General features: G+C 53.7%; 3 protein-coding genes across 8 annotated transcripts in view; 2 read left to right on the forward strand and 1 right to left on the reverse strand.

Annotated features, from left to right (window-relative positions):
* The window catches only part of SPINT2 (serine peptidase inhibitor, Kunitz type 2), a 28,145-nt gene extending 24,416 nt beyond the window's left edge, over positions 1-3,729 (forward strand). Inside the window, exons 4-7 of the mRNA XM_027044577.2 lie at positions 560-613; positions 1,156-1,317; positions 1,632-1,670; positions 3,055-3,729. Coding sequence (XP_026900378.1) covers positions 560-613; positions 1,156-1,317; positions 1,632-1,670; positions 3,055-3,221 — 422 coding nt within the window. The 3' untranslated portion in view covers positions 3,222-3,729. The remainder of the gene's footprint in view (positions 1-559; positions 614-1,155; positions 1,318-1,631; positions 1,671-3,054) is intronic.
* Positions 3,730-12,550: 8,821 nt separating this feature from the next.
* On the forward strand, positions 12,551-13,424 carry CE2H19orf33 (chromosome E2 C19orf33 homolog). The gene is made up of 4 exons (XM_015078263.3): positions 12,551-12,692; positions 12,811-12,923; positions 13,066-13,140; positions 13,270-13,424. The coding sequence occupies exons 1-4, from the start codon at positions 12,590-12,592 to the stop codon at positions 13,378-13,380; spliced, it is 402 nt and encodes a 133-aa protein (XP_014933749.1). The 5' UTR covers positions 12,551-12,589; the 3' UTR covers positions 13,381-13,424.
* A 130-nt stretch (positions 13,425-13,554) lies between these two features.
* Positions 13,555-21,182, reverse strand: YIF1B (Yip1 interacting factor homolog B, membrane trafficking protein). Of its 6 annotated transcripts, none has more exons than XM_015078256.3 (8): positions 21,035-21,182; positions 16,860-17,098; positions 16,673-16,777; positions 16,392-16,470; positions 16,200-16,257; positions 14,987-15,142; positions 14,812-14,905; positions 13,555-13,930 (listed from the first exon to the last, which is right to left on the reverse strand). In XM_015078256.3, the coding sequence occupies exons 1-8, from the start codon at positions 21,075-21,077 to the stop codon at positions 13,775-13,777; spliced, it is 930 nt and encodes a 309-aa protein (XP_014933742.2). In that variant the 5' UTR covers positions 21,078-21,182; the 3' UTR covers positions 13,555-13,774. The 6 variants fall into 6 exon arrangements, with proteins under 6 accessions (XP_014933742.2, XP_026900409.1, XP_053067263.1 ...); XM_027044608.2 differs by having other exon boundaries at positions 21,026-21,160; XM_053211288.1 differs by lacking the exon at positions 21,035-21,182 and adding an exon at positions 17,577-17,742.
* Between the last annotated feature and the right edge of the window lie 1,177 nt (positions 21,183-22,359).

The raw sequence follows: 22,359 nt of genomic DNA on the forward strand, positions 1-22,359 counted from the left end.
TTGGCTCTCTGGTTCTGACATCGGTGCTCACGTGTGAGTGAGCATTTATTAGTTCAGTGGTTGGCTGGCTTGTTAGAGTCACTCTCCAGTTTTGCTAAGCCAGGAATCCTGTGACTGTCCCAGCCATTGCTTTGTCTGGGTTCACTGTTTATTCACAGGAAGGCCTCCAAGGTCATCCAGAATCTCAGGCACTGGCTTGATAACTCTGGTTTCCATCCTATTTCAGAAGAAAATATCCCAGGAGAAGGAGGGGCCTCCCTATGTCAGAGAATGAATGAACAAGACCATCTTCCTCATCGCCCCACAAATTGTGGCTGGGATTAGTTTGCATAGTAACCCCTGAGGCATAAGGCAGGCCTCTCCATCCAGCATTCATTCCGGTGTGTGTTGTAGAGCCCGTTAGGAGTGGGAGGTGACAGACCTGACCGTGGAGGGGGCTCCATTCCTGGTGGGTGCCAGCGTGTCGTGCTCCCTCAGTGGGCCCTGTAGACTCAGTCCCAGCCAGGCTATGTGTCCTGTGTCCAGCCCAGCCTCCCTGATCTGGATGTTTGTGTTTTAGTTCCCAGAAGGCAGGATTCTGATGACCTCGCCAGTGACATTTTCAACTACGAAGGTATAACTTTTAAAAAATATTTATGGGAAAAAACATGTTTTCTTACTTCATTGGGAATTGAGACACACTTGAGTATTTCCACTACAGAAGTTGTAGAGCAGAGCTTCCTGACCTTTCCCAGGTGGTAGAACCCACAAGGATGCCCCAGGCCTGCAGGAAGTGGATGTGCCACAGCATGTAGGCGGGAGCTTGACTTTAGAGAGGCGATATGGCGTGAGGCTCTGCCTCTCACCACCCGCATGCTGTGGGCAGATCACTGTAGCTCTGCCTCTGAGTCCCCTACGACAGATCTCTTTGAGACCAAGAACAGTGCCCGACTTAGAGTGATCTCTATAGCAACAGAGTCCGGCTGTAAAGAGAAAGATATCTGAAAACATGGAGGAGTGTCAGTTGGGCCAGACTGGCCACGTCTGTAATTTATAAGTTCCTTTAGCAGAGAGTTGTTTCTCTGTTGGCAGCAGTGTGACTGCTCTGGAGCATTCCAGCTTTGTTTCATGCCTGGGCCCTGCTAATCTGTACTCCTTGGGTTGTGTCACTCTCAGAATACTGCACTGCCAAAGCAGTCACTGGGCCTTGCCGTGCGTCCTTCCCACGCTGGTACTTTGATGTGGAGAAGAACTCTTGTGACAACTTCATCTACGGAGGGTGCCGGGGCAATAAAAACAGCTATCTCTCCAAGGAGGAGTGCATGCACCACTGCTTTGGTGAGCCTGGCTGATTCCTAAAGCCAAGAAACGGTGGGTGGATGAGGCCACTGGTCCATTTCCCCGTCCCTAAAAGGAAGGCCTTGGAAATGCTGTCCGTTGGACTCTGCCATTCTCTGGCGCACTTGTGGGGAACAGGTGGGCTTTGGGCCCGGCTGTTGCACAGACAGGTCCTAAGCCCCCACCAGGGTGGCAAGGCCCTCAAAAGAGCTGGAAGAAACCCCTCAGAAAGAGCCTCCTGGGCACACCTAGTTGCTGGCAGCTCTGGTGGGGAGGGCTGTGAGCTGACCTGAGGGTTGTGTATTCTCTTCTAGGCAAGCAGTTGTATCCTGTCCTACCCCATGGCACTAAAGGTAAGAAGCCTCTGGCCCTCCTCCACCTGCTTTCCCTGACCAAGCTCAGCTGTATTTTTGCAGGCTCTTGTTGTCCTCACACGTAATCCTTCACTGTAAACACCTTTTTTGGTTGAGAGTCCTGTTTCTGCACGAGAATGGTCAGGCAGCTTGGAACATATGGTGGATGTTTGTCCCACTATGCAGTGTAATAAATGGGGGCTGAAGGGAGGCGGTCTCCGCCCAAGCAGCCCCAGGGTGACTGGAGGACAAGTCCTACTATTATTGTAAGACTTGTGAGGTCTGCTGCACATGGGCCTGAGACTGGCTCCAGGTTTGGAGGGAACTTTGCCGCTGCGGGGTGTACTGAGCTGGTCCCTGGTGACAGGAAGCCGCAGAGCCCTTGCTGTGTGTGGGCAGAGCGAGGTAGGGCCAATGCTGTTGTCCCCAAGCAGTCTGGTCTGACAAGACACCTGGCCTCCTCTCACTTTTGTTTCTGATTGTGAGCTTGAGTCACGGATGGTAGTGTTTGCACAAAGGACCTGCTACACTGGTTTGACCTCTTTCCACCTATTTCCCTGTTAAGGAGCCCTGACCTGGCCTGCATGTCTGCTGTTTTAGAGGAGGAGCAAAGCTAGAATCTGGTTTGCCAGGCGCGGGGATGCAGAAAACAGCCCGGGTTTGGAAGGTTGGGGGTAGAGAAAGAATTGCCCCTGTCAGTTCTGTAGCCAGAAGGGGAGAGGGAGCCAGGGAGCTGTCACAGAAGGCCACATTCTTTAGGTGGGGCCCCACCTGAAAAAAAGCATCTTCGATGACCAGTGAGACTACAGTGGAGCAACCACTGTTAAATTTACCTGGGCAATTAGCACGAGGGTCCCCTCCCGGCCCCGCTCCGAATACGCCCTTGCCTCCACCCTTACTTCATTCCATAGGCAACCAACCACCCCAGCCACCTGCAGGGCCACATCTTTCTCCAGCTGGTCAGTGTGCCGTGTGAACACAAAACCTTGGGGTTTTATGTTCACACACTTGCCAGAGGTGTGTGATTTTTACATCATGGTACACAGTTTTTGGCTTGGGACTCCTGTATGGGTTGCCCTGAGAGGTGGTAGGAAAATACAGAGTTGAAGTGGGGTTTCCTTGTTCAGAGAGAACACAAATACCCACTCTGTGTGCACATAGCACGACACTTCCTTTTTTCAGTAACCTGCTTCTCCAGACTCTAGAGATTCCTTGAGGACTCCCCTGGCGGGCAGTGCCAATTGTCCACACCCTCCCAGGTGGGAGTCACAGGGGGTCTGGCAGAAGGGCTGCCAGTCCTTACCCTTCGTGAACTGTGTGCTGCCCTGCTCTGGCTGTGGTCCTTCTCATCCTGCCGGTTCTGAGGCCTTTTTCTCCTCCCCAGTGGTGGTCCTGGTGGGGCTGTTTGTGATGGTCCTGATTGTCCTGCTGGGGGCCTCCGTGGTCTGCCTGATCCGGGTGGCACGGAGGAACCAGGAGCGCACCCTCCGCACCGTCTGGAGCTCTGGGGACGACAAGGAGCAGCTGGTGAAGAACACCTACGTCCTGTGAATGCCCTGCCAGCAAGAAGCCGCCCTTCCTCGGGTGTCCCTGTTGATGAAGAGAACCTGGGAAGGGAGGGGAGACAAGTGCAGAATGTGTGTGTGCTTTTTAAAGTAGAGTGATTGGTTTGTATTTGTGCGATCATTAGGGCTTCGGGTCTGTTTATTTCTCCAGAAGGTAAGAGGGCTGCTTCCTGGTCTCCCGGCTGGGCCTGCTTCGAAAACCCTCTCAGAGGTGGGTTCTGTCTCACGTTGCAAGTGGTCTGGCCCCAAACCAGAGTCGGCTGCTCTTCAGTTTAGTTCTTTGCCCCAGGTATTAGTTTTCTTTGCTTACCTTGAATCCTGTAGTGTCTTTTCCCATCACAGAAGTAATGTTTTAATAGTTTTCTTTGTTTTTTGATTTGTGTGTGTGTGTGTTTTTTAAGTAAGCAGTAACAAATGTTTTTTTTTATTAGGTTTCTGAAAGGAAGAGAATAAAATGTACAAGCTTAATAAAAAGGGCCTTCCCTTAAATTTCAGCAAGTGTTTTTTTTCTTTATGGGACTGCTGATTTAAACTCTACCAAAATTAACACAGAATACTATGTAAGATGTCCCATTCTAGAAATGAACTCCTTAAAAAAAAAATCTCATCTTTCAGATCTTTCTGAATGAAATGCATCTTACATTGCAACTGAATGCCTATAAAATTTGACCAAACAGGGGCACCTGGGTGGCCCAGTCAGCTAAGCGTCTGACTTTGGCTCAGGTCATGATCTTATGGTTTGTGGGTTTGAGCCCTGCCTCAGGCTCTGTGCTGACAACTCAGAGCCTGGAGCCTGCTTGGGATTCTGTGTCTCCCTGTCTCTCTGCTCCTCCCCTGCTCACACTCACTCTCTCTCAAAAATAAACATTTTTTAAAAATTTAAAAATTTGATCACTTAGCCTTACCACCTGTGGTAATCTCTGATATTTCCTTATCCTGTTTCACTTTTTAAGGAGTGCCTGAGTGGCTCAGTTGGTTGAGCATCTGACTCCTGATCTCAGCTTAGGTCTTGATCTCAGGGTTGTGAGCTCAAGCCCTGCATTGGGCTCCATCTTGGGGGTGAAGCCTACTTAAAAAAAAAAAAAAAAAATTCTAGCCATACCCTACTGAATTGATTTGTTTTTAATAATTATTTTTTTAAGTATATTTATCTGTTTTGAGAGAGAGAGAGAGAGAGAGAACACGTGAGAGGGAGAGAAAGAGAATCCCAAGCAGGCTCTGCACTGTCAGAAGAGCCCGATGTGGGGCTTGAACCCACAAACCGTGAGATCATGACCTGAGCCAAAGTCAAGAGGAGGCAGACGCTTAACCGACTGAGCACCCCAGTGCCCCAATTTTTATTTTTTTATTTTTTAAATAATGAGCCACTATGAACTGTAATCCACACCTTGAGGGTACAGGAGGGTGGGAGTGAGGATGCATCCTATCCAGGGGAAGACAGACCTTCCTGAGATTGGAGTGGTTTTGACTCCAGTCACTTTGGCATCCATGGTTTTCATCTTTTCCTGTAGCTCTGCAACCTTCCTCGGGTCTCCCACGTGCCCCTGCAATGAAATGAAGACAGGGTACTGCCTGGCTGAATTTGGCTTCCAGACTTGGCCCCAGTTGTGCCTACCTGTGAGTGTTCCCTTCCTGTCTCTAGACTCTGGAAGCCCTTCCTTCCTCCCCATCTTCCAAACATATAGTCCTGAGCATGGAGCAGCATCAGGGCGACCCATGGGGTCAGGCAGGCGGTCTGGGGCTTCTACCTGTGGAGGTGACTCAAGGAGGTAAGGTGGGCCTCAGTCCGGGACTGGATAGAGGTGACAGTTTTGGAAGTTGCTTTGGTCCCCTTCCCTTCATCCTTCCTAAAAATCCCCTCAGGCTAAAAAGTTCACATTCTGTGCATTAGGGTAAAGACTTGCATCCCGTTGGGCTTAGAAATGTATTTAGAGGAAAGTTGGGCAAAAGCCTTCCTCATTTGTGGAAGACCTTGCTTGTTGGTTCTGGCCTCTCCCTGCCAGGCATTCTAGGCAGCTTGGCAGTCTAGCCTCGGAGATGATGGTGAGCAGCTGAAACCTGCCTGCCATGTCCCAGATAAATTGGGACCCAGCTCTGGGAGAGCCTGTGGTCCAGGCAAAGAGGACCTTGAAACTGGGAAGAGACTCTCCGCCCACTGTTCCAGGTGTGCAGCAGCGAGCAGGCCGCTCAGCTCCTCTGAACCTCCAGCTTCCTCACCTGTGCCGTGGGTGGGTGTGACGGCCACATGAGATCACAGGTATTAGGTTGCCCAGAGTAAGTGCTCAGCAGGGGCGCCTCCTTCAGGGGGCTGGTGTCCACCTCTGCCTCCTCAGTAGCCAGCAGCTCTCCCCTACACCCCCCTGCCACCCCATGCGCCACCCTCAAACCCACTCATGGCTTCCTGTGTGGGACCTTGAGTCCAATGATGCCTCTGGCTGACCAGGGGACCTTTCCACCTACATAAGCAAGAGTTGTCTCTCCTTCATAACTGAGTCACGTGAAAGAAAAGAGTTGTTTTTGGATTTTAAAAGAAACTGTTGGGAGTCACTTTAAAGTAATTCTTCCGCAGTAGGAAGATCATCAAGTGAATTCTCTTTAACACCATCAAGACCAGTTGAGCTTTTGTAGGTTTTTCATACAGTGTACTCTTTATGTTTCTGACACAGAAGTTGTCACTCTGACTCACTTGTGCGGAAATGTGTCCCATGCGTCTCGTGTTTTGGGAGGCCCCCACGGCCCCACTTGCTCCCGGCTGATTGACTACATTGGACCTCTGGACCCCTCTTGGTCTGCCTGTGGTGTCTCACTATCGCACTGTTCCCGTGTGGTCAGTCAACTCCTGCCGGGCCACTGTGGCCCTTGAAACTAGACTGTGCCTGTTTTCGACTCTCTGGACCATCTACAGGCTAACAGTATTGGCTAACAATGTTTGTTGGAAAGGCTGCCCAGCAGTGGGCCAGTAGCCAAGGCATTCAGTGGTCATTTCACAGCCTTTGTCATCCTTGGGCTCCTGGTATCACTAAGAGGTGGAATGCATTTTTAAAAAATCAACTCAACAAAGACCTGTCACTGTCTCCTCCTGGTGTATACACTTTAGTAAGGCCATTTGTTCACTGACTGTAGCTGTCCCCAGAATGGGACCATTATTTCTAGGCCATCTCCTGGGTAAAGACCAAGTCAAAGGGGCTGGGAGCTACATAAACTGTTTTGAAAATTTGGGATTCTTTCCTCCTCACTGCTGCATATGGTGCGTCTTTCTCCCCTAATGTCAAGCCCTCCTGATTGGTGCATCCTCGGGGGGTGGGGGGGGGGGGTGGGCAGGCTGACCACAAGGGCCCTCAGAGATTGGAGTTAATTTTGAAGAGTCTGCTTGGATTCTCCCTGGGATGACTGGTCCTGCATCATGAAGACGGGGACCACTTGGTCGTTGAGTGCCCTGCATGCCAAATCTCCCGCAGTGGTCCATGTCGTTGCTGTAACTTTGTAAACATGCTACTAGTTCATTCTCATGTGACCTTTACAAACAAAAGGTCTAAGGTGTGAGTAGGTGATAGAAGAGGTGATGCTATCCCTACTGGGACATGGGGTGCCTGGGGGGCTCAGTCAGTTAAGCGTCCGTCTTCAGCTCAGGTCACGATCTCAGCTCATGACTTCAGTCCCTGTGTCAGGCTCTGCGATGACAGCTCAGAGCCGGGAGCCTGCTTCTGATTCTGTGTCTCCTCCCTCTGCTCCTCCCCAGCTCGTGCTCTGTCTCTGTCTCTCTTTCACAAAAATAAACATTAAGAAGTAAATTTATACCTACTGGACAGGAAACCCTCAGGGACCGAACACCTTAGACCCTGATGGTAGGAGCTGCAACCAGTGCTCCGTCCTGGAGGTCCAACACCACAGCCTGCCAGTCACCTGGCCTGCTGAACCCTGCACCTGGCAGTGTGGCCTGTCCTGGGCGATTCTGCTGTGCCCGGTGCCATCAGCAGCAGCTCCTGAATGTGATCCCCACCCTGCACGTTTACAAACACACGGACCTGCACAGACTCGTTCCACTCTGGCTGATAACAAAATCACACACTTCAGATGCCCAGGGAGCCGTGGCTTATGCTGTACATAGTGATTGAGGCTACAGTACTCCGTGGTACTGCCCATGTGCTGGTGTCCAAGTCAGGTTTAGCCGATCCTGAACCAGAATCAGTGCCCTGTGCTCCCCAGTAATCCGTGTGTTGACATGTGGGAAAGAACGAGCCATAATGTCTCCCCATTGGGCACAAGGGTTGCTTTTGGGCCTTGTAATTGGTAATGACGCCAAAGAACCGAGGTCAGTCTGAAGTCCCTCGGGTGGATCCTAATGGATGATAAGATTAGTGTTGGACTCCATCCTGACGTAGGCCCTGCTGATTCACAGCTGGAGGCTCGACGACAGGCCGGCCTCCTATCAACAGGACTCACCGCTGCTTGGAGTCTTGTTGAGATTGCTTTAAATGCTGCGTGAGACAAACAGTGATTCGATCTCGGGTTCTGTTAGATGATTAATCAGGGTGGCATACTCGTGTGAAAATTCACCAGGAGCCAGGAGGGGTGGCTTGTCAGGAGAGGTGTGTCTCATGCAGCTACAAGGCTTCCTGGGTGTGCCAAGAATATGTGACCCTGCCAGCTGGTTACCTGGGCCACTTCTCAGGGTTGGGTTTGCAGGGAGTGCCTTTCGGGATGAGGTAATGGCTCCCTCTAGGACAAAGAGCAGGCTTGCTTGCTGCTTCCTGTGAAGCAGAAGGTTCCCCAAGCTCTGCTCTTGTAATGCAACTCATTGCCCACATCGGGCAAAGGACCCGACACAAGCTGATGCTTTAAGCTGCTTGCGGTAATAGAGCCTTTTGTCACTGACCCAGGAATCTCAAGGCTTCTGCCAGCATTTTGGAAACAGTTACAGGCTGAGTTACTAGCTTGCAAATAGAGTGAAATCAAATCCCAGACACAACAGTCAGCTGAGTGGTGGCCAAGCCTGGCTTTCCCTGGCCGGGCTGTCAGCCCCTTGGCACATCCCAAAGGGTGGCCCATCAAGATGTTCTGATCATTAGTTTTCCAGAATGTACAGGGCCAGTGCAGCACTTCTGTGGGAAAGTAAACAGTCTCTACATACTGTGTGCTTAAAGTCCTCCATCTCCTGGGATGTGGTTAAGTTCAAAGAAAATATTCCAGAACAGGGATTATGATGTTTATAGCACCAGGACACACTGTTCATGTCAACTTCAGGAAAGAGATGAAAGCAGACCTTGCACAGCAGTTACTTTTCCAATGAGCAAGGTCAGTCCTCAGATGAGGAGCACAGGACCCCCACGGAGGACTGTATCCCAGCAGCCCACTCCCCCTTGGCTTCCCTGGCCACTAAAGTTGGCATCCAGCAACCTCTTCATAAATTGCAGTGATTAAATAAGTAAAAGCTTTAGGGCCTCCGTGACTCTCCAAAGAATGTCAGCTGGAGAAATTAGTTAGAGGAAGGGTAAGCTGATTTAGTAGTGAATGACCATATTGCAGGACAGTTGGGGACACAAGTCCCTTTTTCCTACAAAGAAGGGGTTGCTTGCACCCTCAGAACCAAGTCATTTTAGGCAGAAATAATGTGGAAACACAGGAGGGCAGAGCTGTTAAGAGATCAGGGGCAGGCAGGGCCAGGGGAGACATAAGCTACTGTCCCCGCACCTGTTAGCATGGTACACAAATACTGAATGGAGGGATTATTTTCTCAGAAGCAGGACAATCTTTAGCCCTCACCTGTTTCTCATCAGGCATTTGTGTTCACCTTCCAGGCTTTAATCTGGTGTCCATTTGTCAATCTTCTGGGTTAAAGCAAGGGAGTAAGTGTATATTCACTGCCACCAATAGGGACTAGTGACAGGATTCCGCGTCTGTTTTCCCTCTCTTTCTTCCAGGAAAGTCCCCAGGTTTTACCTCGGTACATGGCTACCCAGCTAGGAGCTGGGAGATCATCATAGTCTCCCCTGCAGCTAGATGGGACCACGTGTCTGACCTGGCAAGAGGGACATGTGCTATTTCCGAGTGAGGTCCTTAAAGGAGTTGGTGTGCCCTCCATTTGCCCTTTCCCTTCCCAACAACCCAGTGATGGAAGCCAGCTTCCCTGTATGTCCAAGGGCATCCCTGGAAGGATACAGGACAGAGGAAGGAGCCCGGGTCCCTGAGTGATTCTGTGGGAGAGAAAAGTGAAGCTATCTCGTTAACGCTTTCTGCTCTTTTCCACACCCTAACTACAATACAGTTAGTACGATACAGTCAGGAGTGAACAGAGGGGAACTTGGAGGATCAGGCCGTGCCCTTCCCCAGAGCCACTCACCCTCCCCACAATCTTAGCAAAGTAGTAAAAAGCCAGCCACTTCATCTTGTGTCTGGAAGGCCTCCCACTACTGCTCTGCAACCTACTAGCTCAGTGTCGTTGGGTGTAAAACCATCTTTTTGAGGTTCAACTGCCTCATACAGAACATGGGATCCTACTGCCAGTTTAATGAGTAATCTTAGGAGATTGTGTTTGCGAATAATACAAACTACCGTTTATTGAGCATCTACTTACGTTGTGCCAGGCAAAACCATCACTTTCCGAGGGAAGTCTTCCACCGTACAGAGGGCAGAACAGGCAGAGTGGTTGACGTAATTGTCCACAGAGCAAGAAGAGAGAGAGTGAGGACTCACCTGTGAGCAGACTGACCTCCACAACCCACGCTCATAGCCACTCTGCCTGCTGTAACCTGCCATCACATTAGTAGAGTGCCTGGCATCAGGTAACCTCGCTAATTCACCAAATGATAGCACGCACCCTTTCTGGGTGCTGAGCAAAGCAGACAAGGTCTGCAACCCACGTGGAATTTACGTTTTGCCTGGAGAAACATTTTTTGTCACATCCTGCATCTAGTTGTGGGCAAAGCCACAATCATGATTCACCACCTCTTCTCACTCAGAGTAAAGATCAAAGATCTTTGATGTACGAGTCCCCCCACTGTCCATCCCTCCCGACCTACATTTCCCCCTCCATTCTCACTGCCATTCTGAACTCCTTGCAGCTCTTCATCACACAGGTACATTCCTGCCTCAGGACCTTTGCACTTACCATTCCTGCTGCCTACAACACTTAATGTGCTTGCATTTGCTTACCTCCTCATCCAGATCTTTACTCAAAGCTTTCCCTGTTAATTCTTATCTGAAATCCAGCCTCTTCCCAACAGACCATATAGTTATTACCTAGCCCCCTTTTTAGCAGCATTTTTCTTCTTAGCACATACTACTTTTTACAACGTAGCTTTATTGAGGTGTGAGTTACATAAAACTCACCCATTTCAAATGTGCACCTCAGTGGTTTTTAATAATTTTACCAAGTGGTGCAATTATCACCATCAGTCAGTTTTAGAACGTGTTTTCATCCCCACCCCAATAAGATCTCTCATGCTCAGTTACAAAGTCAGTCCCCCTTCTCCACGCAGCTAGCTCCCAGCAATGGCTAACCTGCCGTCTCAATAGCCCTTCTCGGAACACTTCCCATGAGTGACATCCTACAATACGTAGTCTCTTGTGTCTGGCACCTCTCACCTCGCATGTTTTTGAGGTTCACGTGTGATGCGGTATATGTCAGTTCGTTCCTTTTTATGGCTAACATCCCAGTATAGATACATTTTATGTCCATTTACCAGCTGGTGGGACATCTTAGTTTCCATTTGTTTCTAACATTCTGTACATTTTACGGGGCGCCTGGGTGGCTCAGTCGGTTGGGCGTCCGACTTCGGCTCAGGTTATGATCTCACTGCTTGTGAGTTCGAGCCTCGTGTCAGGCTCTGTGCTGACAGCTCGGGGCCTGGAGCCTGCTTTGGATTCTGTGTCTCCCTCTCTCTGTCCCTCCCCTGCTCACACTCTGTTCTCTCTCTCAAACGTTAAAAAAAAAAAAAAATTAACATTCTGTACATTTTACTTTGTTTCCCCCACTGGAATGTCAATTCCATGAGGCTGGAATTTTTGGTTTTGTTACCTCTGTATCCCCAGCACTTGGACTGCGCCAGGCACATAGTAGGTACTCAACAGATACACGATGTGAGAATAAGGATAACTCCAGATAGAAGTAAGCAAGGACTATGCTGACCATCAAGCAGGGGAAAGAGGTTAAAGGGACGGGCAACGTGGAGCCGGCAGTGAGAGCAGGCCCCTCTGAGGAACCCACTCCGGAGCAGAGGCCGCAGTGCACAAGGCTGATCACCCCCCGTTCATCATCATCCCCGGGCCTCAGTCATCACTGCCACCTGGATGCCAGCCCTGCCTGCCCGCTCCTGCAGGTATGGCAGCCCAGCTCCTGGTGGCAGGGCTGGGCCAGGGAGGGACCCACAAGGACACAGCCTCACAGCAATGGGAACAGATGGCTCAGGTCTCCCAGCTTCGCCCTCGGACCGACTGGCCAGGCCCGGCGCGAGGAGGGCAGACTGGATTCAGGGGCTGTCCCTTCCCCTGAGCGTTCACCAGGTGAGCCACAGGAACCAGGCAGAGCCTTGGCCGTGAGCCACACTGTCTGGGTGTGAATCCCACTTCTAGCCCATTCGTACTACATTGCCGTTCATCGTCTTACTTCAATGTTTGGTCCCTCGGTTTTCTCATCTGTAAAACAGGGATAATAACAATACCCACCTTTTAACTGAACAAACCAAAACATTATTTTACAAGCACTTACTCTGTGCCAGGCACAGTCATAGGAAACTAATCTTTTTGATCCTTACTACAACCCTATATGGTAGCTGCCATTTACAGATGAGGAAACCGAGGCACAGGGAGGCAAAGCAACTTTCCTGAGCTCACACCACTACTAAGTGGTACAGTGGGGCTTCTAATCCAGCAGGCTTATTCCAAGTTCATGCTCTTCACCCCTTTGGACACTGCTGCTCACAGAGCCATCCATCCAGGGGTTGTTGAAAGTGACTTCATGAGTGTGAAACCTTTGGAACAGTGCCTGGCATGTGGTAAGTACACAGGGAGTGTTAGCATTATGATGGCACATAGGGCACGGGGAGGCACCCTCCCTCTCGTTCCTTCAAAAGCAGGCATCTGACCCTTTTGAGGGAAGCAGATGACAGTTCTAGCCCCCTCCCCAGAGGTCTACAGCGAGCTGCTCACACACTGCCCTCCCAAACCCATCCACACGGTCCCCCCTCACTTGCCAAGTCCACCAGGTGGGGTGGAAATACAACAATTAACTGAGGAAATCCCCATTTCCCACAGAGAAAAAGTTGGGTGGTCCTGGGGAGGGGCTGTGAGTCAAGGCTAAGGACTCTGAACAAGGCTGGGTGGGGCGCCGCAGAAGTCCTTGGGCAGGCAGCTCCCATGCTCCTCCCCACACCCCTCCCTCCGCCCTCCTGGCACTACAAAGGCCCTCCCGGCGCTCCCCACATACCTTCTCTCACCATGGAGTTCGACCTGGCTGCAGGTGCGCTCCTGGGAGGTGGGCAGTTTGAGGGGCAGGGGGCCAGATGGAAACCCAGAAACCTCCTCCAAGGGCGCATCTCCTTCGCCTGGACCAGCCCACCCGACTTCTCTCTCCACAGCCCTGGACTCCACCTCCAAGAAGCCACAGGGGACAGCCCAGGTGGGAGACCACAAACACAGCACCCCCAAAGTTCAGGGCCCGTCAGAGGCCGGGGCGGCAGATAAACCGAAGGTAAGTCACCTCAGGACCAGGCACGCGCCTCCCGGTGTGAAGGTGGGGTGTTGCCTTTGAACCCAGGGTCCCGCGAGCGTTGGGGCTTCCAACCTGGGGGCGGGGTAAGGGGTCCTGGCCTCACTGTCCTGCCTGCAACTAGCATGGCCACGGTCACCGCAGCTCCTCAGATTCCAGCAGCAGCAGCAGCTCCGGCGACTCGGACGTGGAAGCAAAGGTAAGAGGCTTTCCCCGCTCCCACCGGCATTCCAGGTGAGGGCAGAGTCCCGGCCCACATGCCGGGCGATCGTTCCACCGGTGGAACCGTCTCTCTCCTCTCCCATCCCCACCGCCCTCGGCCCCACAGCCTCACGCTGCCGCGTCGGACAAGCACAAAAGCACAGCCGGCAAGGTCAAGAAACCCAAGGTGAAAAAGCAGAAGAAGAAAGAAAAGGCGAAGAAAGAGGCTCCTCACTGACCCACCTGGGCGGGGGGGTCTCATTAAACCTTTTCTCGGCCGGACGGCCGCCTTCCGGTCTCGAGGTGCTGTGGTGTGCCGGCCCCGCCCCGCCCCGCCCGCCCGTCCCCCTGCCCCGGCCTGGCCTGCCCCCTGCCGGGCAGCCGCGCGCGCCGCCAAGGAGAGGCCGCCCACGCCGTGCCCATCACGGTTTATTGTTTCCTGAACAGCGGCCGCACTGCGGGGCGGCCTGTGCAGCTGGAGATCTCAGCACCTCGGCGAGGGAGGGGGCGGGGTCTCGGGAGGGGGGCAGCGCCGGTGCCAGGGCGGGGGCGGGGCCCCCGGGGGCGACGGGCAGAGGGAAGGCGGGCGCGGCCGCCCGGAGCAGCAGCTGGAGGCGGGGGCCGGGTCGCCCTCACCGCACCAGGTGGAAGGTGAGCCAGTACATGAGCAGGGGCTGCGCCGCCGCCACGGCCATGGTCAGGTACATGCGCAGCTGGTTCCTGGCGCCGCGCACCGGGACCCCCTCGGCCGCTGCCTCCGCCAGGATCTTCAGCCGCAGCGTCCGGATCTGGGGCGGGAGGGGGTTCACCCTGAGTCGTCGGCCAGGGCGGGGCGCCTGGGTGCACTTCCAAGCCCTGCCTCTCTTCCTCCACGGGGGTGGCTGGGCTCAAGTTTCTGCTCGTGGGGAGCCCGGGTTCCCCCCAAACCTCCAAACAGATGGCGAGGACTTCCTCCTACCCAAGCCTTGTGAGAAAACGTGAGGGTTCCAAACTCCAAGGGCAGGAGAGTCCCCTGAGTGAGATGGGGACTTCGTGGGGCACACCCTGCCTGAAGAGGTGGCTGGGCTCAGCCACGGCTGCTGCCACCGGCTTATGTTGGCCCGAGGACAATTTTTCAACACAAGCCAGGATGCTTTTTTTTTTTTTTTTTTAAACTTTTAAATAATGACATCTAAGTCAAAGTTTATCTGAGGGTCAGTCTTGGCCAGTTTTTGCCCTCTGCTCCTCACATATGCTCACACTGCATCCTCCCAGTACCCTGAGATGCAATTATTCCCCTTTTTACAAAAGGGGAAACAAGGTTAAAGAGGGGAAGTGATTTGCCTGGGACCCAGAGAAGCTACTGCCAGGGGTACTGAAACTTTTTTCATCCTAACAGACGTTCTGGCAGGAAAGCCCACCATGTAAGGAGTGTGGAGTGAGGGCAAGAGCCCACTTTAACAGCCCAGCGGGGCTCCTTCTCTTCCTTCAGGCCCAGCTTGGACACCCCCTCTTCCAGGAAGCTCTCCTGACTCCCAGGCTCGGGTAGCCACTCCAAGGCTGCTCAGTGCAGTAATGTGCCTCTTGTATCAATTCCCAACCTGACATCCTCTGCTTGGATGCCTCCAGGGGACCCCAACTCTGAGGGCTTGTGCCCTCAAGCCTCATCCTCCCCTGAACCCCAGCTCACCATGAACACAAAGATAGACACGCAGCACCAGCCCAGCACCAGGTAGTAGCCAATCTTCCCAAAGAGCAGGCCCATAAGGACCCCGCCAATCATCCTGGGAGGAGAGGGGAAGGCTGGTCTGAGGGAGAGGGCTCAGGGCTGGGGCTGGCAGGGGGGAAGGGGGAGGGGTACTTACCCAACATATTTGTAGCCCAAGAAGGCCACCAGATCGATAGTGGTGAGGTCGGTGTTGACAGTGACCAGGTAGAGACTGAGCAGGATGGCCAGCACCTCCAATGTCAGCCAGGCCAGCGCAGAGCTCGCCTGCAGCCCCAGGAGGTCTGGGGAGAACCTGCCGGCACCAAGCTCTGTCACTTGGCTGACCGGCTCCCACCCTCCCAGAGGATCCACCTGCAGACAGCCTGTGTTGGGTGGGTCTAGAGACTCAACAGTGACCAAGATGGATCTGGACCCTGCCCGCATGGAAATGTCATTCCAGGGAAGGCTGACCTGTCCTCAGTGACAGCCCAGAGAAGCGAGGGCTGGGATGAGGGAAGCACAGGGCAGGGGAGTTGCTGGACCCAGCTAGGAGAAAGTATCAGAGAAGACTTCCCAGAGGAGAGGATACCTGAGCTGAGGCCTGAAGGAATAAGCAGCTGACTGGGGAAGAAGGGCCATGGTCTCTGCCATATCCCCAGTGCCTCAACAATTAATGGATTCTAATGACAATTGTTTTTGATGCCACAAAAGAAATGAACTGGGGCCTATGAGCAAGAGGTGGGGGCTTGGCCCAGGCTGGGGGATGGAAAGGCTTCCCCGAGTAAGTGCCATCAGAGTAGCAAGTGAGCAGGTGCTGAGCAGGTGACGCAGGGAAGTAACATACTCCTGAGTAAAGGCCCCGGAGAGGCAGCACCAGGCCCTCTGGAGGATGGAAAGAGGCCCAGAGTGGCACAGCAGAACGAGGAGGGGCAGAGCGAGGCTGTGTGGAGGCCGTGGAGTGCCAGACTAGGGCCAGGGCTTGATCTGGGGAGGGGAGAGCTACGGGCAGCTTCTGAGCAGGGTGGGACTTGGCCAGGCCCTCATCCCAACAACACCTTTAGCCGTTGCCGAGGGGATGTGGGCAGGGCAAGCTGGTTAGGAGGCAGTGAGGACAAGTGTGATCTGGTGATGGAGGCTAAGAAGGAGGATGGAGTTAGAGTCGCCCACTACAGGTGTGGTGATAGGCTACACATGGGTAGAAAGCGAGGGAGGAGGGCAGGCTGACTCTGAGGGCGACACCAAGGGCCCTGCGCCAGGCTGACTGGGAGCACGGTGGGGCTGCCCTGAGAGAGGAGATCCAAGACACCTTCCTGACTGCCCCTCAGCCCCCCAGCCCTCACCCCGCTCTGCCTACTCCAGGCCTCCCTTACCTATCCTGGGTCCCCAGCGCCAGGCCAGCCACCAAGACATAGGTGATGAAAGCCATAGCTGTGGGAGGCAGACACACAGACACGGGTCAGAGGAAGACGGACCATCCTGGGCCACTAGGCACCTAAACCTCTGCCCTAGACGTGCCCACCCAGAGGGAGGAGGGTGCCGGGCGGTGACGGGGAGGGTGAAACCTGGAATGTAGAGGTCAGGAGCATTGACGTCAAAGCGGGGGGCGACTGGTGTGTCCTGCTGGTACTGTACTTCCCAGTCCTGTGGGGAGAGTGGGGGGAGCAGCAGGACCCCCAGAGCTGGGCTCCTGCCGCACGGCCTCCAGACCCTCCCTTGAGGCAAACCCACCCAGCCTGCCCCTCCCTCACACCGGCCTGGCCTCTGACTCACCCTCTACCCTCCACCCCCACCCGGAGGCCCTCCCTCCTCAGACCGTGTTCCCCTCGGTGGAGGCAGTGCTGACCTGGTGCAGGTAGGGGAAGAAGAGCAGGCCTAGCTTCTTGCCTACGTACATGGTGTCCACGGCAAAGTAATACTTGAGCTTGGTGACGGGGATGAAGCGGTCAATCTGGGGGGAGGGAGAGCCCAAGCCTGAAGCCCCGGCCTCATGGCCCCCACTTTCCCCCGACGCCCACCAGCCCAGAACTCACGTTCTTATCCACCAGCTCCTTGCCCTGTGCGGCCAGGCTGCTCCCGTAGGCCATGGCCATGTTGGACACAGGATCGGCCAGGAAGGCCTCCTGGGGCGATGCAGAGGCTGGCGCGTAGCCCAGGCCTCCAGGTGCCCGCTGGGCCCCATAGCCCCGGCTCTGGGCCGAACTTGTGTCATCGAAAAGCTGGTGGGGGTCAGCCATGCCCGGCTGGGACACCGGGATCCTCCGCTTTGACGCTGCAGGGGAAGAGTGGGGAGCCTCACTCATTCTGCAGGTGCTCTCCTCTTGCGGCAGTGAGGCGCTGGTTTTGGTGTCAGATGGGCCACCCAGTCAAGTGCAGGCAGGCTCTGTCTGCCCGTCATGTGTCCATCCAAATAACAGTGACGATACGTTGATGGCTACTATGTACTTGGCCTACTGTGAACAGAATCCTGTACCAAGCCTTTTACCAACAAGGTCTCTGTGTCTCCCTTCATGCCCTCCTTCACTTGTTCGCTCCAGCCACACGGGCTTCAATGTTCACCGGAAACACCAGGCCCGCTCCCACCTCACGGCCTCTGCTCCGGCCGTTCCTCTGCCTGGATGCTTCCCCCCTCCCCTCCGCCAGGTCTTGGCTCTGTGGTGCCTTCCCACCCGACCATCCTGTCTCCAACCGCATGTCCCTTGGCAGCAGGGACATCCCCTGCCGCCCACCCCCTTCCCTGCTTCACTTACATCGAGAACTCAGCGCCGGCTGACATATTAGCTGTTTTATTTTGTTCACTGTCTCCCCACTAAAATGTGTGCCTCCAAGGGGCGGAGCTTCGTCTTGTTCATGCATGAACCCCTCGCCCCTAACACGGGGCTAGGGCAGGTGCCTGACAAAACCCTGAGAAGTAAGAGGCTATCTCCACGTCACAGATGTGGTAACCGAGGCTCAGACAGGGGAAGTGACTTGTGCAAAGGGCCACACTGAGTGAGTGACAGAGCAAGAGTCTAGCCCAGGCGGGCCTGATAGCTAGGACAGTAACTGACCAAAGTCACTCAGACAGTATGAAGCAGAGCCGGGTGTCAGGTCTGGAAAAAGTCCCTCTGGCTTCCTGTGGGGAACAGACTGGGGTGGGAGGCAGGAAGAGGGGAGGAGGGAGAGGCATGGGAGAAGGGTGGGAATCGGGATGGAGGGGTGGGACAGTGATGGGGAGGGGGATGGGCTGCTTCTGGCCAGATTCTGGAGGGGGTAGGGATGGGGCCTGCTGGAGGTGGGCTTAGTTAGGGTAGGGTAAAGAAGAGGGAAGAGAAGGGGAATATGGAGAGGGTGGATTTGAACCCAGCACTCTGGCTCTGGGGCCCCAGCTCCTCAACCGCAAGCAATGCCACCACAGCAGATACTTACGGAGCTCCCCCTATGTGCCAGGCGCCCCTGTGGGCACAGGGAAAGGGTAAGAGGGTTACAATGGGATGGGGGAGAGGAATCCAATAATCTGTGTCCTGGCTTTGCACCTCAGTTCTCTCTTCTGTAGAACAGAGTCAATGGCCCAAGGCCAAGGGACACTTATAGACTCCTCAGCTCCAGGCCTGGCACATAAAAAGTGTCAGTTCCTGTCACCTGTTATGGATTACTAGTCCCTCAACTCTTCCTCTCAGTTATCTGCAGCCTGAAGACAGACCCAGGTGTGCTCAATCCCACAGCAAGCGGCACTGGCCTGGCCCCTTATCCCCAAGGCCCACTCTCCTTTCCCCTCTCCCACTTCTGAAAGTTTTGGTGCAAGCCCTTCTTCCCTCCCCATCACTCCCCAAGCCCTTGATATTTGGGGTTCTGGCCCCACTAGCCTCCTAAACACCCCTCTGCACTGCCGGGCCAAGACTGTTAGCCACTGTCATCCAACCCAGGCCCTCGGAAGCATTCGATGCCACTATCCCAAATGCCAATCTCCAACTCTCTGCTCCCTTGGTTTCTGAGACACTGTACCTAATTCCTCCTCTTTCCTGAGCCCCACAAACACCTCCTGAGCACCCCTATGTCTTAGGCTCTGCTGCAGGCATGGTGGATATAGCAATGATCAAAAAGACAAAAACTCCTGGGGCACCTGGGTAGCGCAGTCGGATAAGCGTCTGACTCTTGGTTTTGGCTCAGGTCATGATCTCACAGTTCACGGGTTTGGGCCCCACTCTGGACTCTGTGCTGACAGCGCAGAGCCTGCTAGGGATTCTTTCTCTCTCTGCCCCTCCCCCACTCTGTCTCTCAAAATAAATAAACTTAAAAAATTAATTAAAACGACAAAAACTCCTGCATTTGCGGAGCTGACGGTCTCGGGATGGGTCCCTCTCCAGCCTTGGCTTATTTTCAGCTCTCTGAAACATGTGGCCACATTTTCCACCCTTCTGGCTTTGCCTCTCACCTAGAGCAACCCCACCCACCCACGTGTGCCTTGGGCCCTGGGCTCTGTCTCCAGTTGCCACTTCTCTCCTGGCTCCACATCCATGTGTGGCCAGTTCCTGACCATGCCCTCTGGCTGCCCCTGGGGCCTCACGTCAGTGTCCAAGCCCCTGACTCCCCTTCTTTCTGACATCCAACCGACTAGTTGCTGGTTCTCGCCCACTGTGGCTCGGTGCTTATCCTTCCTTTTCAGACCTTGTCATCTTGAGCCTGACTTAGATGTCCTCCTACCAGGTCCCCCTGCCTATTCTTGCCCCACCAACCTTCTCTCCGTCAGCAGCCAGATTTTAAACGCAAAAGAATATTTCGTGTCCGCTGCCAAAGATCAGTCCCCACTGTGCTGAGGATAAAAGCCACACGCATGACCCAGCTACGCCAACCACCCTGGTTTGCTACCTCTCCTGGGGCTCACAGTGCCCCGTCGCACTGGCCTCTCGGGCCCTGACTCTGCCAAGCTCCTGGCCCACACAGACTTTTGAACATGCACGGCTATCCCTTTGGAACATCTGCCCACGATTAACACCTGTCAAAAGAGCACTCAGGCCTCAGCTCAAGTGTTTCCTTTGCAGAGACCTTCCTCACTCCTCAGTAGAAAGCACCAGCCTCACCTTGTTCTCATAATATCCAGCGCTCTTTTTTCCCTTCTGAGCATTTACCACATTTGCTAACTATATATACATTTGTCCACTTGTTTACTGGGTGCAAGCTTCCAACGCTTTTCCTTCCCACCACAAATCCCCTTCTCCGGTCGAATTCCTCACAAGACATACCTCTTTCAGGAGGCATCACTGACACGCCCAGCCTGGGTCACACGCCTTATGTGGACTACCACAATCCCTCCATCCCGGCCCTGACCCCTCTGCCTGTGCTTCCCCCATCAGGTTACCATCACTCTAAACTGCCGCTGTCTTCTGCTTTCTACTGGTAGTGCATGAGGACAGGAACCAAGGCTGTCTGGGCACTGCTGTGGCCCCGGCAACACCCACCACAGGGCCAGCCAGGCACCTTATTATTATGGTTGAAGACAGGAATGAGCACATGGTGCCTCTGAACCCCCATCACATCCTGGATTATTCCCTTTACAGCCCTAAGAACTCCCCAGATTTTCTTGCTGACTTGCTTGTTCCGAGTTTAGTGTCTGCCTCACCACTAAACTCTGAGTTGTAAGTTAACAAGGACTAGCGCTATGCTAGTTACTACCAGGTACCCAAATTCCAGCAAAGGGCCTGGCACAAGGGGAGCTGAGGCAGGACATGCTGAAAGAATAAATGAGATGTACGCACAGTCACGGAGATGAAGAAGAACTTAGAGATACAAATTAAGAAAAACGGGAAGAGGGGGTGAACAGTCCAAGATATATAGGTTCAAATCTTATGTGAGAAGTAAACATGGCCCTCTGAGCTCACGAAGGGCTTGAACGCTGTCCTACGGAGCGTGGGCGACAGCCGGAGGCCACGGAAGGGTGGGGAGAAGGCAGCTCGCTAACTGCAAATGAATGAAAGTCGTCTTTTCCTGCACACCACACATTATCCCGCCCAAAGTTTTCTTCCAAAGGAATTTCCTGAAGAAAAGAAGAATCGACCCCAACGCGCCCCCTACCCGGACCTGGCATCTTAGCGCTGTGCACACCCTGAAGCTCTAGATCCCTGACCCCGTGACCTCCGACCTGCAGCGACCTCGCCAACTGCCGCGGCAGCCCCGCCACGCCCCCCGCCAGCCCGCCCGATCTCCTCGACCGGCCACGTACGCCACTTACGCTGCCGGGGCGTCCCCGCCGCCGCCAAGCCCGTCGGGTGCATCCTTCACCGCCGTAGCCGCTGCCTCCGCCGCCACCGCCCCAGCCGCTGTTCGAAATGTGCCCGCCCGGCTCCCGTAGCCACGCCCCAGCGACGGCGCGACAGCCAATAGGCATAACGATCGCATAGAGGCCACGCCCCTCGCGGAGGCCTGGACCAGTTGGCAGCGGGCAAGAGGCGGGGAGCGGAGACCCGTGGTGTAAGGCGAGAGTCAGCACTAAGACGGGTAGGTGGGCGGAGCCGAGGACAATCCAGGAGTAGGCAGTCTCGCGCATGACGAGAAATGTAGGTATCGGGAGAGGAGACTTCTGGGAAATGGAGTTCTCTATATAGACGGACGCTCAATTTGTATCACAGAGAGGACTGGAGAGCCAGAGAAGGGTGCGGAGCAGGAGAGGAGAGATCCATTTGTGTTCTCGAGGGCCTAAGAGGAGTTATGCAGACTCTTACGCTTGTACAATTAAAATTACAATTTTAATTTTGTATTAAAGTGAATACATAGAGTGAGAAGAGGACACCCAACAAGTCAGGTAGGAAGAACCAGGGGTCTTTCTTTGGAGGTATCTTTAGACATTTACCCAGCGATTCATAAAAATGCTCTTGCGTTGTGACCTGGCTTCCCCTGTCTGCCAAAACCACTCTGCAACCTCCAGCAACACACCCCACACACCCGCAAGTGAGGAGCCTTAAAAGTTAGGTTTCCTCAGTCTTCTCTCTGTCCCACAGTCTCCCCCTTTTCTGTCCCTCGGTCTCCTCCACTTATCTCAGGCAAAAATAATGGTACAAGTGACTTCTGGGCAGTGATAGCACTCCAGGAGGATGTCAGCAAGCGTCCCTGTCACTGTGGCTTTCCCTTTCCTCCTCTGAGATCTTGTCTTTTCTAGGAAACTTGAGGACTGTTTCTGGTTTCTCAGTTATGAGTCCTGGCTCATTCGCGGTCCTTTTACATGAGTGAGGCTCCCCCATTCCCCTTCTGCACCTCTGGCGTAGCATCTATCCCTCTGGCTCCACCACCATTTCTTCACCTTCAGTTCTCCCTTCTAAGTTCTTCCGTGACTATTTTGTAATGTTCACAGCATTTTATTAATAAAGCAAGTGTTTTGGCTTCCCGTTGGCCTCATATTTACCCCTTACCAGTTTTGGGATTAGTCCATTGTTAAGCCTAAATATTCTCATCTGTTTAATGGGCATAATACAGGAGAGGATGAGGATTCAGTACAAGCCCACTGTGTACACAGGACCCGGCACATTGTAAGTCTTCGATCGCTGGCAGCTACAGTTACTG

Source organism: Acinonyx jubatus, chromosome E2 (genome assembly GCF_027475565.1).
Source record: "Acinonyx jubatus isolate Ajub_Pintada_27869175 chromosome E2, VMU_Ajub_asm_v1.0, whole genome shotgun sequence".
In the NCBI taxonomy this organism is placed as follows: Eukaryota; Metazoa; Chordata; class Mammalia; order Carnivora; family Felidae; genus Acinonyx; species Acinonyx jubatus.